Source organism: Pteropus vampyrus, unplaced genomic scaffold (genome assembly GCF_000151845.1).
Source record: "Pteropus vampyrus isolate Shadow unplaced genomic scaffold, Pvam_2.0 Scaffold23, whole genome shotgun sequence".
NCBI lineage: Eukaryota > Metazoa > Chordata > Mammalia > Chiroptera > Pteropodidae > Pteropus > Pteropus vampyrus.
Genome location: NW_011888804.1, coordinates 10344973 through 10363120, shown reverse-complemented (window position 1 = coordinate 10363120; position 18148 = coordinate 10344973). Strand labels below are relative to the sequence as shown.

The following is an 18148-nucleotide window of genomic DNA, read 5'->3' as shown; positions in this document are numbered from 1 at the left end:
TTATTGAGGTCAAATCTTTCCTCTTGACCTCTCTGTGAAACCCGAGGTTGCTGACAACTTACTCCTTGGATTCCTTCTCCAATTTGCTCCAATACTATTCTTTTCTGATGCCTGTCCAACATTTCTCATCTTGCTGTTGGTTCTTCCCACTCCTCCCATTCCTAAATGTAGCTATCTCAAAAAATTCTGCCTTTAGCCCTTTGTCACGTCCATCCCCTATCCAGAAAGGCAAGAGCCTCATTTACATGGCTGCCCCACCTGTACTAGAACTAGCTCAGGCTTCCCCATGACCCTGCACCTGTACAGGTCGAGGCCCTCTAGTCTACGTGCTTTTCATTCACTTATACCCACTCAGAACACCCTCGCATCCCCTCCTTCAGTTACTAGCTGACCCGTGTTTCAAGGCAGTGAGTGTTAATTCAGAGCATAGTCCGTGGGCCAGGCTGCCTGGGTCTGAACCTTGGTTCTGACATTTAGCAGCTGTGGGACTTCGGGGCAAGTTCTGTGTCTCATTTTCTCCATCTGTAAAGTGGGAATAACAGTATCTACCTTGCAGAGTTGTTGTGATGATTAACTGAGTTCATGTCTGGAAAAAGTTTAGATCCATGCTTGGTGTTTAGCACGATAGGTAAGGGCTTCTTGTTACTATCTTCATCTGAGACAAGTGTCTAGCCTAGGGATTCCTAACTGGGGGTCCTAGTTGTGTTTCCCCCACTTAAGTTCTTAAGGTTAAATGCTCACCCTTCTGAATAAATGCATTTCTATAGAAGGAAAGGGCACAGGTTCAAAGGACACCATGACCTAAAAATTGTTAGTCTACAAACCTCACTTTACAGGCACTGAGAGAATAAGTAACCTGTCCATGAAAAATACTAGTGGCACAAGTCAACCAGCTCTGTGTGAAGTGCATGAATGTTTTCAAGCAGGAGGCCTATCTTGCTATGACAATGGAGCAACCAAGGATCTAAGCAATACATAACTTTCAAAATGTTTAATTAACTAATGGTCTAGACACCAAGAGAAGCAATTTAATCAATGATATTTCTGAAGAAATATTCATAAAGTTGCAGGACAAAGATCAACAAACCTAAGCAGGAAGGAGACTCAGAGATCACATGACCCAGCCTCCAGCCTCTCCCTCCAGGTTCCCAAGGTCACTGATAAGTAAGTGAACAGTTGTAGTAGGACCAACACCAAGGCTTCTGGCCCCAAACCCACTGGCACTTCCACTGAACAAAGTAATCTGAGACCCTCTCATCAAAAGATTCAAAACATAATATCTTTGTCTTTAGGAAAAAAAAATTGCAAAACATTAAAAAACCAACTTTGGAAATTAGTTTCTCCTAGAAGGTACAAGGGGTAACCAGAAAGCAAATTTAAGAACACTGATCTCTGTGCTCTTCATTGAGCAACAAATCAAATATTTGCTTCCTCCCCCATATTATAACCATTAACTTTTGTTAAAACTACAATATTTATTCTATTCATGTAAAAGGTCACTGCAGTAGAGGAACCAGGAGTATTTTAAGTGAGTATGTTCGAGCTTATCATTGCTAACATTTAAGCCTACATTGATGGGCTGGCACTTCAGAGGGTCATACCCATCTTTTTCAGAAGCTCTGCTGGCAGAACAGGCCTGGAGAGGCCGAGATGCTGACTTAAGATCCCATACGTAAGAACAGGGGTCCAACTGTGGCCCTTTTGACCCTAAAACCTGTGTGCTCCCAAACAACTTCAAAGGCATTACTCCCCAAAAGTACAAAGTGTCCCGTTTAGATTTCTTCTATGCATTTATTAAACTCTAAATGACAACCACTATACATGTTTAAAACTTTAAAGACATACAGGTCACAGAATTCTGGAGCTCACTGACTTGAGTGTCACCCCAAGCATGCTGTCTGCCAAAATCTGCTCTCCTGTGCAGCCTGCTGCATGGCCCTTCCCTACTCTGACAGGTGGAGAGAATGCTGTGGACTTTACGCCTCTTCCCTCTCCCTCCAGGTTGAACAATGGGTCCATGTGCAATGGCACTTCTAAAACACAACTGAACACTAGTCAAATTAACTATAAAGTGAAAAAACTTAGGTTTTTAAAAATTAACCAGTGAAGGTGTCAATAAAAAATACCATGACAGAGAGAGTCCTGGAAATCCTGAAATCTTAAGGTGGCTGTGGAGAACACCTGATCATAGGTATGTAGGTTTGGGTAAGGTTCCCAAAAGGACATGAAAAGCCTTTTTGAGGCAGGCCCAACCCACTTGTCCCCTCAAGCACACTGAGAAAGAGGAGACTCCCCTGGCACAGATGTGGCAGGGGAACAAGCCACTGCTTCCCCTCCTGAGTCAGCTACTTACTCGGGGGAGGGACAGGAGAGAAAAGGACAGGCAGAAGGGAGGTGAACTGGAAGTGGAATGCTCCACAAAAAGCAACACGTGACATCTTAAAGGTGAAGAGTAACAGCCAGTTACCATTTTTCATCCATCTTGGCTAGCTAAAACTGGACCTCCTAAAAGTCCCCAGATTCAGAATGATGAACATCCAGACTGGAGTAATACAGAAACTGCTTTGCAGAGATCAGGAGAGGTGCCTCTCCATCTGCTTGCCCTACCTGTAGGCCCCTGGGTCACCGCAGCAGCTCGGAGGTCAACTCCTCTGGTGTTCACGTTACAGGGCACACATATAAGTGCTCAAGACTCAAATTACTAGGGGTGGAATGAGATGGGAAGACACTGGAAGGCAGAATCAAGGGCTTAACTAGAAGGTAGGTCAAGCGGAAACAAATACTAAAACATGAGGCCTGGCTTAGGCCTGGCAGCTGAGAAAGACTGAGAAATGGAAAAATTATTTTTATAAAGGTGTTCTCAGAAGTGGCTGCAGGTTGAGATGGGAAAAGATGGAGGTGGGCTCTCCATAGGACAGTGCCGCAGCAGGGAACAGGGCCTGTACCCCAAAGTGGTGAGTGGGGGGCTATGCCCCCAAGTGTTATGGACCTGGGGACACCGAAGGCTGTAGCTCCAAGGCCTGAGAGTGACCCAGAAGTCCAAGGCCTCGTCTTGTAGGAAGGGGCCAGAGAGGAGTTGGAAGTGGGTGCCGCCTGTATTAGAGGCACCAGAGCAAGGCATGAAACACAGGATGAACCCAGTGTCAGACCAGGAACCTTGGGGCTATACAAGAGGGAACTGAAGCGGGTTCCCTAGTTAACTGGCGGAGGATGGTTGGGCAAGGCTTGGGAAAAGGGAATGAGGCAGTGCGGCCACAGCTAGCACACACCTACGGGAACAGTCACGGAAGAGCTGATGGTGACTGAAACACAGCCATATCTACACAATCACTGGCACTTCAAAATAGCATTTTTCTAAGGAATTTGCTACGTATCACTTTGCAACATTCAAAACATGAATACAATATCTGGAGTGTGCAACAACTCAGCTAATGAATACTTACCACAGCTATTACAGGAATGAGTACACCCAAGTTCCCTGCGCTGCTAGAAGCCTAGAAAAGAACAGAATTGAGTCACTGATGAGCATGTTTCTTTTTTTAAAAAAAAAAAGGACAAGACGTAGTGTTGTGTAAAGCTGTAATTCCTTAATCTAAAAGAAGTGATCAGGAATATATACTGGGAGAGATGTATAAAGAGACTCACTCAGCATAATTCTGATAGCAAAAAAGTTGAAATAACTTAAATGTCAAACAGCAGACTAATTACATAAATCATGGTGCCTCTGAATAATCTGAAAAATATTTAGTTACTTTGGAAAGTGTCCCAAAAAATGTTAAAAAATAAAACAAGATTTAAGAGTATATTATGACAAACTGTAATTGAAAAATTAAAAAGATTTAAAAAAGTATATTATGAATTACCAAGTATCCTCAATTATGTAAAATAAGATCCAATGATGTAAAATAAATACATTTGCATAACAAATCTAAGTGGAAGCCTGCCAAACTGTTAACAATGATTACATCAGAGTAGAGAAATTATGGGGCCTTTTTACCTTATTTACAAGTTTCTGTATCTTTTCCAAAATAAACATATATTCCTTCCAAGTTAGGGAAAATTGGAGGATTACTTGACAATAACTAAATAAAAGGTAATTCCCCTGGTTAAACACAGGGCTGCATATTTGCCAGTCCCCTCTCACCGCCCCTCCACACTCCCTTATTCCGTGAGGCCCCATTTCATGAGGTAAGTGCAGCAGTGGCTCAATAAACACTTGCCTGTACCCTGCGTGATCAGTAAATAGGAACTATCTGCAAAGAACAGAATTCCCAATTTGATACACATGGATTCCCACACTGTCTGGGGCACAACCTCCATCCCCAGCCCACGAATGAAGCATTAAATCCTGAGTCTTGACACAGAACATGCAGAGATGGCAGGCAAAGGGAAGAAGCCCGTGGGTCTCAGGGGGTATCCTTCTTGGCATTAAGGTACAATTCCCAGGAAAGAGAAGGAGAATGGCTCCTGGAGATACCCTCAGACAGGTTACAGCCTCTGCTTTCTCAAGTGCTGAGCACCTCCTTGCCTCTTCAGAACAGCCCTCTCATCCCAATGCCAAAGGCTCCACTGGACACGACGGACGCCCTTGTCTCTTATACATCAGGATGGGACTAGCTGTGCACCACCCTGGGAGACTTAAGAAATTAGGTGCCCAGGTCACTGGTAGGGGGCCCAGCAGACTAAGGCTGAATTAGAGCAAAGGGTCTTAAGATCTTCTTTTGTACTAGTTATGTCCTCTTAGCCAAGGTTTTCACACAGAAGGCTCCTTCTCATTCAGTTTCCAACCTAGTTGTCAACTCTTCAGAGAGGCCTTTATGACCCTGGCTATACTACCCTGTTTTGTTTTCGCCATCTCCCACTAAGCCCACAGGAGCAGGAACCTTGTCTATTTACTTCCATAACTCTGGTACCAAGAACAAGGGTCGGGAAACTACGATCTGTGGCCAAATCTGTCCCACTTCTTGTTTTCGGATATAGTTTTACAGGAGCGCAGCCACTCTTGTTCATTTATTTAATGGCTATGGCTACTTTTACACTACCATGGCAGAACTGAGTGGTTCCAACAAAATACCATGTGGCCCATAAAACCTAAAACATGTACAATCTGGCCCTTTACAGAAAAAGTGAGCTCACCTCTGCCCTAGGCACACAGTAGGTGAACAGTAACTGTGTGGGTAAGGCGGGGAGTGGGGAGAAAAGACAAAAGTGAACAAAGGTGTAGACTTGGTAGAGGGAGTGGCACCCACATAACATATCAAAGGGGAGATGATGAAGTAAGAGGCTTAATGTGCCTCAACCTCCCCAATCTGTCTCTTTGGGGGTTAGAGACCTGACATTTTGTCTATCCTTGTAGACCTGTCTTGCTTGGACAGCCTGAGATTAGGCCAAATCTGGCCCTTCGCACACTGTCACTGTGTTCTAATGACGGCCTCAGCCCCCTGGCTTCATAATGAATAAGAAGGGAGAGACAAAGTTAGGGGAGAAAATAGGAGTCTGCTGTCACCTTATCACCCTGGACTGGGGGAGGTGGCTGCCATGAGCTGAAAGTGGATTGACGAGGAAGCCAACCTCTCCCTCGACTCCTACCAGCACCTCTGAGAAGGAATTTTACTCCCTTTGTTCTTACACTTTACCAGATGCATTTAAATCATTTAACAAAGAAAGTGCCATATTTCAACCAAGATGGCTGAAATATGGAGACTCAGCCCTGGCCTGCAAGACAACATGCTGGGCCACCCCCTCCCTACCTTCAGGGCAGGCCCCTTCTCGCTGGCCCTCTCGCTGGCACGCTTTCCCTCCAGCCCCAGCTGCACAAACAGCTCCAGCAGGTTCATGAGCAGCTCGTCCACAAGGTGCTCGTCCTGGATGTTGGCTGCGATGTTGGCCAGGGCGTTGATCACCGCCAGGGAGCAATGCCTGGGGGGCCGAGGAGGGTGGGGGAGAAATGACAGCCACTACAGGGCAGGGGTCACCCACTGCAGGGGGGAGGCAAGCGGACTCCATCCAGCCTCACTGCCCCTCAGTGCCTATGAACAAAGGAGCCCTCCAGAGGAGAAGTACACGCCATCTTTGTGAACAGCGGCCCCTAGAGGGAAGTCATCTACTGCAGAAATGACTGTGACCTCTCTCCTGACATGCATTAAAGGCCTCAGGAGACTGTTTAGGGTCTAGTAATCTGCACACTGGGGACTTGGGAACGTCTCAGGGCAATTCCCTCTGAGTGTCAAGTTAAAAAAGGAAGTCAAGTACTCCCAGGCATCTCCTGGCTGAACCTTGTTTTCCCCTTCAAATTACAGACAGCCTTAATTCATCACTACCACCCATAAAACTTTTGTCTGATGATCAGCTTCTTCCCAACACTGCCTCCACCTTGGAGCTTCAGATACTTAGGAAGTGCTCAGTGGTCCTGAGACAACCTGCCCTGGGATCTTGCCAGCCCCACATAAACCCTAGACACGAAGCTGGCATTACCCCTCAGCCAGATGCTGTGAAGCAGCCAGGCTGGCCAGGCTTCTGTGGGCACTAGGGGCAACCGGACCCTGCTACTTCCGAGTTTTATGACCTCAGGCGATAGCAGACATCTTTGAGCCTCAGTTCCTTCCTGAGTGAAACAGGGATAATTCCCTCCTTACAGGGTGCAGAAGGACTTAAACACTCCATGGTGAAGCACTGAGCACACTACTGGCCCCTAAAAATCTCAGAGCAAATGGCAGCAGTGATAAAGGCACCCATTTCACAGATAGGTAAATTAATTCTTGGTAGGTGAGGGCAAATGAATGCCATAAATACTTCCACTGGTGAGACAGAGAGAACAAATCACTTTTGGTGGCAATATCTGAAAAAGATTTATGAAAGGAAACTTGAGCCAGAAGCTGAAAAACTGGAAGGCATGGGAACAGTTAAGACCTGCACACAGCAGGGCCAAGAGCAGCAAGAAAGGTCTGAGAGTCAGAGGAAAACAGAGCAAAGACAGGGTGGGGAAGGTACAAGGGGACAGGAGGCGCAGGAGTCACTTTGGAGCAAGGAAGTAATGTGGGCAAGAGGTGCTTTGGTCTTTGAGTCAGTTTCACTGAAGAGATCAGGATGGATGGACAGAAGGAGCTGGCAGCCTCCCCAAACCACTCCTCAGGCTGTTCTAGTAGCCTAGGCTTGTGATCGTGGCAGTGAGAAGGCAACGAAATAATAATGCTGAGAGCTGGTATTTATCGAGAGCTTTCACATGTATGATCTCAACTACCCACACAACTGGAGCCATGTTCATTTTACAAATGAGGAAACTGAGGCACGGAGATGGTGAGTATTTTCTCAAGTCACGTAGCCACACTCCCGCCCACTGAGCTGGATATAATGGTCAGGAAGGGAGAAAAGAAATGCCAACAAAGGGCCAACATCTCTTTCTCTCTGCTCCAACCTTCTGTCCTCCTGACTTCGCCTCCTTCTTTTCCTCTCTTCCCTTGATCTCTGACAAACTCCTGTAAGATCCTCCAAACACAGAAAAATGTGTCCCTATCCTCAAGACATTCCCAGTAAGGGCAAGGAACAGACAAGGAAGCATATCTCAGTCTGCCAGGGAAAAATAGCAAGACTTATACAAATTTAAAACATTCAAGGATATAATACGCTCATTCCCTTTGACTCACCAAATCCCACCTCTCTGAATCTACCCTGAGGAAAGCATCAGAGATGCTCACAGATATGCAGCTATTAAGGTATTCAGTGCAGCACTTACTAGTGGAAAAACTGGAAAACTATCTTACATCTCAGCTAGGGACTGGTTAGATAAATCATGGTGCTGCCATATGATGGGACACGATGCAGCCATTAAAGGTGACATGTAGAGGAATGTTCAAGGCATGGCTGATGTATTGCTATGTTAAAAAGCAGGTCCCTTGGGTTGGCAATTTGAGCCCATGTGGAGTAGTGGTGGGTCTGGGGTGGCACTGAGCTCAATCAGCGCCAAGTGGCAGGCGTATCGGGATTTCATGTCTCATGTTCTGTGAGCACTGATCTGTAGCATGTTTTCTTTTGTAAGAAGAAAAATTGATTTAAAAGGCAAATCCCCAAACCTCACATTTTCAAAGGGAGTTAAATACTGTCATGATCTAAAGCAACAATGAGGTCCAGAGATTTACCTGTAGCCGTGGTCCTTATAATCTTTAGTGGCCGAGTACACAACAGAGCTGGCCTTCACGCTGATCTGCTGGAAGAGATTCCACACTTCCTGATAAATGTATTGCTGGAAGAGAGTAAAGGACACCGTTACCATGCCACGACTCTGCCATGAAAGCCTCTCCTTGGAGCACAGAAAAGGCCCCTCTCTTGTCATTAAGAGGGAAATCTTCTGGAATCATGGACCATCAAGGGCATCCAATCCTAAAACTTTAACCAAACCTCAAGTTAAAAGCTAAACAGAGAACAGCTTTAATTTAAATCCTATTATGCTGTCAACAGCAAGAAGTTAGTTTAAACCTTTTTCCCCAGCACTCATGGAATCATTACACTATTCTCTTATTTGAAAAAAAAAAAAATCTATTTAGTGTTAAGCATTTAATTGATCTGCAGTTGTTACGACTGTGAGCATTTAGTTGATCTGCAGGGTAAATTTAATCTGTATTTTTATGCTCCTGATAGTCAAAGGAGTTTAACGAAGCTTGCATAGCACTGGTGGGTTTCAAGGCCGCGGCCTTCCTTACATTTCCAGTGATAACCAGGCAGCCCAGCTGGTCTATGATGAGCACATCGAGGGGGGAAGGCGGCTGGCAGAATTTCTGCTGCAGGATCTGCAGAATTGGCTCCATGACCTTTGGGGTGTCCCTCAGGGCCACTGCGATGTGTCCCAAGGCTCGGATGGTGTGGTCTGGAATCAAGTGAGCATCCCTACGGGAGGAAAGAACAGAAGTGCCCTGGTAATAGTCCTCTGGCACGCGGCTATGAAATGAAACCCAGCAGCTAGACCTAGACCTTGACGTCATCAGTCTTTCAGATGCAGCGTTCATCTGAAAATGACAGACAGCGTGGGGTCCTTAACCACCAGCAGAAACACAAAGTCCCATGCACAAGGCAGGAAGACAGAGATCTTTCTCTACTCCCAAACAGTGGTCCAGAATAGGCATTCCAAGGCAGGCTTCCTCTGAAATAATGGGACAAACCCAATGCACGACTCCAAGCTATGTAAGAAAGAAGCAGGAGGTACACATTGCCAGCTGCCCCCAGGGGCCCGCAGAGAATACAACTGGTTGTCCCCCTGGGATAAGACGTACTTGTCGCTCTCCTGAGAGATATACAGCCGGTTGGAAAGGCTGGCCAGGAAGGCCTCCACGATTACCGCGTCCACTGTCAAGCCAGCTTTCAGGCACCTGAGCATTGAGAAAACCCACATGGCATTAGGCATCACAATCACCAAAAGAGTATTATTTTGTGTTTTGTTTTAATTTTTCCATTTTCGGTTTTCCACGTTTTAGGAACTTGTTTTGGCCTTTTTTTTCCCCCAGAAATCTGAATGAAAGTCATTACATGGAATAAATTCAAAGAATTGCTGCTGATTATGCCCGTTTGATAAGTAACTTTGTTATTTTGCCCAGAACAGTTTCCTTCAGCATGTCATACCCAATTCCAATTTAAAATTTCCTGTTGTTCCTTAACGAAAGTCACAGTAACTGATTCGAAAGATAGATGGTCCCAAGATGGCTGAGGGAATACTAAAATTAAATAACAATGTTTGAAGAGCATGGAGAAATGCTTATGTTCTAGAGAAAAGGGGAAATTTTAAAAGCCTCTAAGAACATAAAATCTTATTAGGCACCTCTCTCACATTTGCCTGGCTCACAGGCCTCAGAGGCAGAGAAGAGCGAGAGTCTGACAGAAATGGAGACTCCCAAGTTTGGAGAGCGAGAGTTCACACTGCAAGGACCTGGGCACGAAGGGACACTTGATCATATAAAATCTCTCATTTATATTAAAAATTACATGGGAAAAAAAAGATTAAAGAAAGACAAATGTTGTTACTCTGGATGATGGGCTAATGGATAATTCTTTTCTTTCTACTTTTCTGTACATTACAAAGTTTCTCTATTTTTTATTATGTTTATGACCAGAAAAAAACAAGAAGCTTTATTTTTAAAAAATGTAACAATTCCTCTTTTTAGATCAAGTATAGATTTAGGATCATCAAAAACAAGCTTTACAAAATTATAAGCATTTCTAATTTTATAAGAGTCTGCCTGAAATACCATTCCCTTCCTGCCTGGGTCACCTCTCTCTTGCGGGGCCTCCTACCTGCAGATGTTGTCAATGGCGATGTCTCGGAGCTGTTCATACATGGAGGGCTGGCTCTTCTTTCCCGGCATGACACTCAGGGTGGACTCGGAATGCTCGTTGGTTACACTGATTTTTATATCATTGCCAGCAACTGAATGTAAAAATTTAAATATGCACCTGGTTAAGCCTGTCACTTTCCACCCCCATGTCTGTAATTCAAAACCAAAATAATATGCTAATCATGTTTAGCTTATAAAAGAAATCTCTCTCAAAAGATTTGACCGAATGTTTCAGAAACAAGTATCTGAGAAAAGGAAGGATAAAACACACATTTAAATTAAAAGGAAGAACACTTACGTTATAAAGTGATAAATACGTAAACCAAGAATTTCCTAAGAAATGGTTCAAAAGGCCTGATGAGCACCCACCCTTACAGTTATCTAGTTAAGGTGCACAAGCCAGAATAGGTGGACGAGGCTGAGCGTAGAGGCCTTGAAGCCAGAGGGACCCCTCCTTACTCCCGGCGCAGGGAGTCTTTCAGGTGCTGAGTTGGGATTTCTTCATCTAAAGATACAACGTCCACCTTCACAGGACTGTGGGGAGGATGAGCTACATTAGCGCCTGAGCTCGCAGTGGCTGTTTAATTAACATTAGTCATTACAGGTGACCAGATTTGCTCCGGGCCCACGTCCTTTATAGAAACATAATATTCTCTTGGGATAATATTCCCTCAGGGACACACAGGACTCACACTTCAGACCACTTCAGTAAGAAAAGGGACCAAAAAGAAAGCAGGACCAGAGAGGGAACTTCGGTGGTGGCGGGTGCACACAAGAGGGGAAGGCAGAGAAGAGAAAGGACTGGAACCCCGAGGGGGTCATGTGGAGAAACCCGTGAGAAAAGGTGAGGGAGAGGAATGAGCCCAAGTGCAGGGCAGAGGGCACAGCCCAGCCAACGCATCTCAGTCACGGACCTGGGCTGGGCTCACACACCCAGTCACTTGGTCCTTTCCTTGGAGCCTCAAAGGCACACAGGGGCTGGGGACTGGAGATGTGGCCTTAGGTACAGTCATCCCCTTACCTGTGTGGTACTGACTGTGGCATTTATAGAGCTTCACCAGCACGGGGGATGGGACAACCAGGAAGTCCCGCAGAGACGGCATCACCGAGTGCACCACCACTGGGAATCTTTCACACAGACGGCCCAGACCCTGCAACACACCATCAACCTGTCACGTGGCCCAGGGAAAGGTTGGTTGAGCAGTGAGATGCTCAACCCTTCAGATACCCAAGTTTGACCAGAAACTTCCAAGGTCAAAGCTCCCTGGGGCCACCTGCCATGGGGCACAAAGACAAGGAAGGGAGATGGTCTTGACTCTCCTCCACCTAAGAGGAAGATGTATTGTTAAAGTGTGTGCATTTCTTTTTGAAGCAAAATAAGGAAGAAAGGGTACAAAATATGATTTTTTAAAAAATGGCAGATGTGGAGTCACTGGGGTTGTGACAATATAAGAGTCTTGGCAGAGCAGAGCTGGCACTGCAGACGCAGCCCTCTGGCTCCCAACTCCTGCAGCCTTAGGAACGGCCTGGTCACCAAACACAGGGCAGCTTCCCCACACAGGAGGACCCAGCTACATCTGGATCCCACTCACAGATATCCCAGCGCCCGCTCCTACCAGTCAGTGGTGAACTATGTCCAAAACAGGCTCTAGTTCAAGTTCCTAAAGACAATAGCTCAGACTGCTGCTGGTATGCCAACCACAGCCTGAATGGCATCAGAAGGCCCTGTTGATAGGATCTCAGCCTCTCCACTTCGTGAGACTGACCTGAAGACAGCAGATAAGCAAAGGCAAATGAGCAATGATGACTTTGCTGGATGTCTTAGACTGCAGCTTCTCAGACAGCTTGATGCAAAGATTTTCTGCACCTAAATTCAAAATCAGAGGAGGGTATAAACCATTAGCAAAGAACAAAATTTATAAAATGCTCATCCACCAATTAATCATATAATTAAACTAAATCCCAGATGCACACTTTTAGGATTTGTTAATACTGAGAGTATTACGCCTGAAAGTGTTCAGAGGCAGGCGTCCTAACTGAAAGCTCATCTCTGCTCCTTTTCTGCTACTGTAAAAACACCTTCCTGCACCATATGTGACTGCTTTCTCCTCTTTGTTGGCCCTGAACCCCCTTGTTGCCCCATCCCCACAGCCATCTGCAAGTCTGCTGTATGCTTCCTACTCTGCTGTTCACCCTAGACAAGCGCCTTATCCTCCAGCACTGAGCTCCCGCTTCTCCACAAAGAAGCCCAAGGAACCAGCAAGAAGCCCTGGAGAGAACACGCAGGCCCTGTGACCTTGGCCATTGCTGTCCTCTCAGGTCCAGACACTAGATGTCCAGGGCATGGGAAGAGCCAATGCTCACCCTGCTCATCCTTCACGGCCCACACCATGAGGTCTACACAGGCGGCGTTTGCCTGGCAGCGCAGCTTGAGGGGGCTCAGCTCACTGTGAATTCGGTCTACATCATGCAGAATCTTCTGAAGTTCTCCCTGGCTCGTGTTGAACTGCTCCAGCACAAAATCATGGATCTCTTTTACAAAGGTAGTTGGGAGGTCTGCAGGAAAGAGAGCAGAGAGCAGGCATTGCAGCTAGAAAAAAAACTGCACCAAAATTCAGACCGTGACCATCTACAATCTCCCTAACAAAAACCCAAAAAGAGTAAGTTTGCTACTGGCTGCTGTGGTTCTAAGAATGCCTGCTGGAAAGAACTTGGAGAGGCAGTGCACAGCTGCCCTTCACACCCATGCCACCTGGCACTCAGAGCAAACGATCATTTCCCAGGGAAGTGAGAGCCACGTTTTAAGAGGTCAATATACTAAAACCTGAATATATGAAACACGTAAATTGGGATGTATCACCACTGGAACTGGTCCAATTAACAACAGGCAATACTTTAGTTATATACATATATATTTACTGTTCTTCCTTTAGTTCTACTGAGATACAATTGACATACATTACTGTGTAAGTTTAAGGTGTACTGCATAATGATTGTACAAACATATAGTGATTTTTTTTTTTTAAAGGTTATCAGTTATCAGATAAGGGCAAAAACTGATTATAACCTGAAGAAGATAATTAATTCTCTGGCTACAAGGCTGGATCTTCAGAGCACCAAGAGTTTGCAGTCTTTTCAAATTCTCATCCCTAGAGCCTGCAAAACTCAGAACCAGTGTAACTGGCATAGGTCAGATCAGCTGAGGAAGCCAGTTAACACAAAGCTCAGGTGGGAGGGGAGGCTGCAGAGGGTTAGGCCATGCCAGGCAGTCACTGCCATCCTCCTTCATGAACCTATCCTTGCTGTGGTCCCAACCAGACTCAGCCTCCTCTTCCCAAGAGCCCTTGAAATCATCAGGAAAATGGATTAACTAGATTATGGTACATCTACATGGTAGATTATATAGTCATCAAAACTTATGTTTATGAAGAACATTCAATGACATAAAGAGCGAGCATAGGAAAAGTGTTTTAAAAATGCACAAATAAGAGACTGGAAGAAAATGCTGAAGTTGTGTGTGTGCTGCACTATTAAGATATTATCTGAGTTGTAAGATTATGAGTACCTCATTTTCTTTTTTTTTAACTTTAAAAATGTCTAAAGTAGATATGTTAAACTGTATGCATGATCAGAACAACATAACACGTTCAAGTCAGAAAGATACCTGAAGAAATAAACCCACCACAAGAGCCATCACTGATGGCACTAGGGGAACAGGATCATGGACAGTTATGTTTCTTGTTTGCTTTTTCTCCAAAATTTCAGTAACATGACCATGTTACTTGTGTATGTTTTTATGTGCCCTCAACAGAAAAGTGCAAACTTGTGGCAGTGGCCCGGAGCCTAGTCTTACCGCATTCACACGCATATGCAAAGTCCTCACCTTTCATGTAATACAGAGTGTCTCGCAGCATCTTGAACATGGCCACGTAAAGTGGGTCGCTGAATGTGGTGTAGTAGAGATCGGCGTTGGGGTTAGCCTGCAGGGAAGGCAGAGGCACTTGACCGCAGCACAGAGACCCTCCTCTGGGCCTCCCTTCACCTTCGGGTGATGTCTAGTTAAGTAATTCTTACATTCATGACTTAGCATAATAAATGGAACGATTAACCATGATTCCCCACTTGGAGCATTTTAATTACTCTCTTCACCCTCTTAAGCCTCAGAGAGAGGAAAATGAGAGGCTCACATGGCCCAGAGATGTGTGGCAGGGGAGCGGCCACCTGCACCCTTGAAGGAAAGACCACCGTCCTCTCACTGAGAGCTCACCATTTTTGAACTCAAGGAGACAAGGAAAGGGGAGGAGGAGAGAGAAAGCGAAGAGACCACTAGACCACAGGATTCCATCTTGTCCACCATTCAAGCGACAGACACCAGAGCCAGGGCGCCTACAGATTCAGCTTATATTTTGTAATTAAAACTCATTTTAAATTATTCTTTAGCTATCTAATCTAAAATGTAGCACTATTTTCCTCTGGGGAAAAAATTCATACACAGTTTAATGAGATGAATAAGATGCTATTCTTACATACATTCCCAGTTTAGAAGAATGGGAAGGCAAATCTTATTAGAATTCTTTTTCTTTTAATTAGAATTCTTGACACTCGTAAAAGTACTCTGCAAATACAGGTGAAAAGGATAAGAAGGAAGAGGAAGCAAATCTGCAGCAGGGCCAGAGGGTGGGTGGGGTGGGACAGGGCCTATGACAGGAGGCTGGTGGAGGGCGTGAGAATTGCATGGAGGACATGAGTGACCAGGATTTCAAGCAGGCACTGATAACAGTAGCTGTGGTTACCAAAGTGTCATTGATGGCCACTGGCTAACTGCTTTACAGACATCACCTTACATAGTCCTCACAATATCCCTGTGGGGCAGAGATGAAGAGATGAAACTTGCTGAGGTTAAAGTAATACAGGGTTCTGACTCGGAGCCAGTAAAAAGTCAGTGCAAGCAAGGAGCAGAGGAAGGGAGCCCAGATAATGCAGCCCAGCTCCATTACTTGCCCTGGTCCTCTTGGTCTGCCCTGGGTCACACATGACCAAATGCTGAAAAGAAAACCAAGGGGCTGCTGAGACTGAAAGCAGTGAGAAAGCGAAAGTTCAGGCCAATGGGCAGGACACAACCTGCAAAAAGATCAAAGACAAGGTAGAAAGTGCCAGACTATAACCTGGAGAATTATAAGTACTGTGCTCTTCAACCATGAACTGGCCTGGAGCAAACCACGCCCAGCACATACACATCTATTGTCTGCAGACAGCTTGCTGGGACAACGTGTAGGGCAGAAGACACAGTTTGCAGCTCAGAAAGGTCCCTGGAGGTTCCCTCCCACTTCAGAGCTGACCTCTGTGGTACCAGACACTGTGTCTCACAACCAGGTGAGAGAAAGAATACTAGGCTTCAAAAGGAATCTGGATCTAGCACATGCCCACGACAATTATCAGCCTGGCAAACAGCAATCGCTCTGGATCCCAACACTCAAAAGGGTACTGACCCAAATGTTCCCTAAGGTTTTGAGATCTCCCAGCACCTATATCTAATGATTTTATAAATAATGCTACAGGCCTTGGTTCTAAATATATTGAAAGCCAGGGCTTGTACACGCCTAGAAAGTGTGAGAGGTGTGTACTAAGCCCAGAGAAGTGGCTTTGGAAGCACCGAAGGAGCAAGGAAGGTAAAAAAGCATGGGCTTCAGCGTCAGAGGACCCAGCAAATTCCTAGCTCCCATGGTGACTTTATGACGAGGGCAAGTTAGTTAGTCCCTTGAACCTCTGTATTTCATCTGTGAAAGGGAGACACCAACCTCTACTCAGAGCACTGGAAGGTTATATATTTAAAAGAGGCTGGCACGGAGCAAGCTTTCAGGTAGGAGGTGTGTTATCATTATTGGGACTAGGGAAACTAAACTGCAAACTCACTGCCAAACCCTTTTCCTCCAGCCCCCACACAAAGCCTCCCTGCTCTCTCTACACAGAGGCTCACGGCTGACAGAGTGCAGCGTGATGCTCTCAGAAGGGACATACCTCTATCACACTGGCTGCAACAGCATCCAAGGATTTGAGAACAGGCTCCTCAACAATCTTCTTCACCTACCATGGAAATAAGACCTCATAAGGTGCCTGACGAATGCAGGGGGAGACAGGAATGTCAACTCCTTCTACTAAATAATAAATCGTGTGGATGTAGACAAAACCACATAACATGCCCATGTGGTGAAAAACGTGATGGAAGGATAGGCCACAATACACAAATGGCTCTATATCAAACTATACACAAAAAAATACCCTAATTCTGCCATCACTTAAAACTTCTTTTTCTTACCTAGATTGAAATGACATAAAAATAGAAAAGAAACCAACCCTCTCAAATTTGCAGACATTACATTTCCATTTCCAGGATGTGAAAGTGTTCAGATTCCAGGCATCATTGACAGTTCACTTGAATCCCCTCCCAAATGTCGAGGGCACCTTCATAGCCAGTCGTTGGGTGTTGACGGCTCCTGGCTCCCCTCTCCTCCCCAGGGCCTGGTTCATTGGCTCTTCCAAAGCTGCCCAGGTACTCACACTACAACCCATATTTTAAACTACTAACAGAAGCAATTGTTTATACCGTTCTCTGTATCAACATTTAGTATAGGAATGAACTGGTCTGTCAACTGCAGAACCACTTGATAAAACTGCCCCGCCACCAACTTTAGTATGTTAAGAAGGTCATTTTAAATATGTACAGATAATGATAAACAACATGCCAGGAGGAGAAATGAAAAACTGCCGAGAGGAAAACCTAACCTTGAAAAGTTAAAATATTCTGGAAAAATAATTTCCACAAGAGAAGACCTGAAATATTTAGCCTTTAATTGGGATTTCTGAGCTGATACTAAAAAGAGCCATTTGAGAAGGCCATGGCCACCCAGGCCACCATTTTGTCTGAGACACTGACAGTGAGAAGCAGTTGAGGGGGGAGTTTTCTTTGCTGACAGCAACTTCAAAAAACATCCTAGGCTCTTCAGTAATTCATTATGGCTCTGTCTTCACTAATTATCATCCAAGTTTTAATGTCTTCTTGTATCTTCAGCCTAAAGCCTTTCTCTTTGAGTGATTTCTATTCACAGTCCACACAGAGGGAGATGGCTGCTCCCTCCAGTGAATGTTTCATGCTTTCGTAGGTGTCATTCTCATTCTCTCATTCTTTCCAAAACAGAAAGTCCCATCTTTAGAGTCTGCCCCTGATGATGTCTTCACCACTCCCCACATGAATGTGTTGAAGCATCCCAGCTCATTCATAACTTCAGAGTTCCTGGATCAAAGAACTGTCCATTTCGAGACTCTGACAATGGCACCAATGCCTTCTCTGACATCACCTCAAAGGCCATCCAAAGTTACCCCAATATGAAAAAGTTAGGTTTTCTACTGATCTGAATAGAGCAGCTCCCAGGAGGGAGTCAGGTGCAACAGAAACTGGACTTGTTGTCCGGCTCCCTGGGCTGAGTTTCGGCCCTGTTCTTGGCCTACCAATCCTTGATGTATTTGACACTGATTTCCTTACCTCTAAAATGAGGATGTACAGCTGCTTCCCCCACATGACTGCTGCAAGGATTAAATGACAACATATCGCACAACTGCTCTATGAACGTTACTCTTCTTTCTTCCTTAATTGGAAAATTATGGCTACTAAGTTGTACTCTTAAACACTGAAAAACTCCTAGTTTTTCCTTTAAAAAATACAGGCTTACATCAGTAACAATTTTACTGATCAATATACCCGTAGTCTGTTTATCCATTAATGCTCTGCTTACCAAGTTTAAGAGTTCTCGAAGCATTTCCAGTGGAATACT

The 18148-nt window shown here is 45.1% G+C and overlaps 1 protein-coding gene across 1 annotated transcript in view; it reads right to left on the bottom strand.

Annotated features, from left to right (window-relative positions):
* Positions 1-18148, bottom strand: part of PI4KA (phosphatidylinositol 4-kinase alpha) — a 129322-nt gene that overhangs the window by 64124 nt on the left and 47050 nt on the right. Inside the window, 12 exon segments of the mRNA XM_023528293.1 lie at positions 3444-3494; positions 5751-5919; positions 8136-8239; positions 8697-8880; positions 9264-9359; positions 10279-10411; positions 11341-11470; positions 12086-12186; positions 12684-12875; positions 14203-14299; positions 16338-16403; positions 18110-18146. Of these exon segments, the coding sequence (XP_023384061.1) occupies positions 3444-3494; positions 5751-5919; positions 8136-8239; positions 8697-8880; positions 9264-9359; positions 10279-10411; positions 11341-11470; positions 12086-12186; positions 12684-12875; positions 14203-14299; positions 16338-16403; positions 18110-18146 (1360 nt within the window).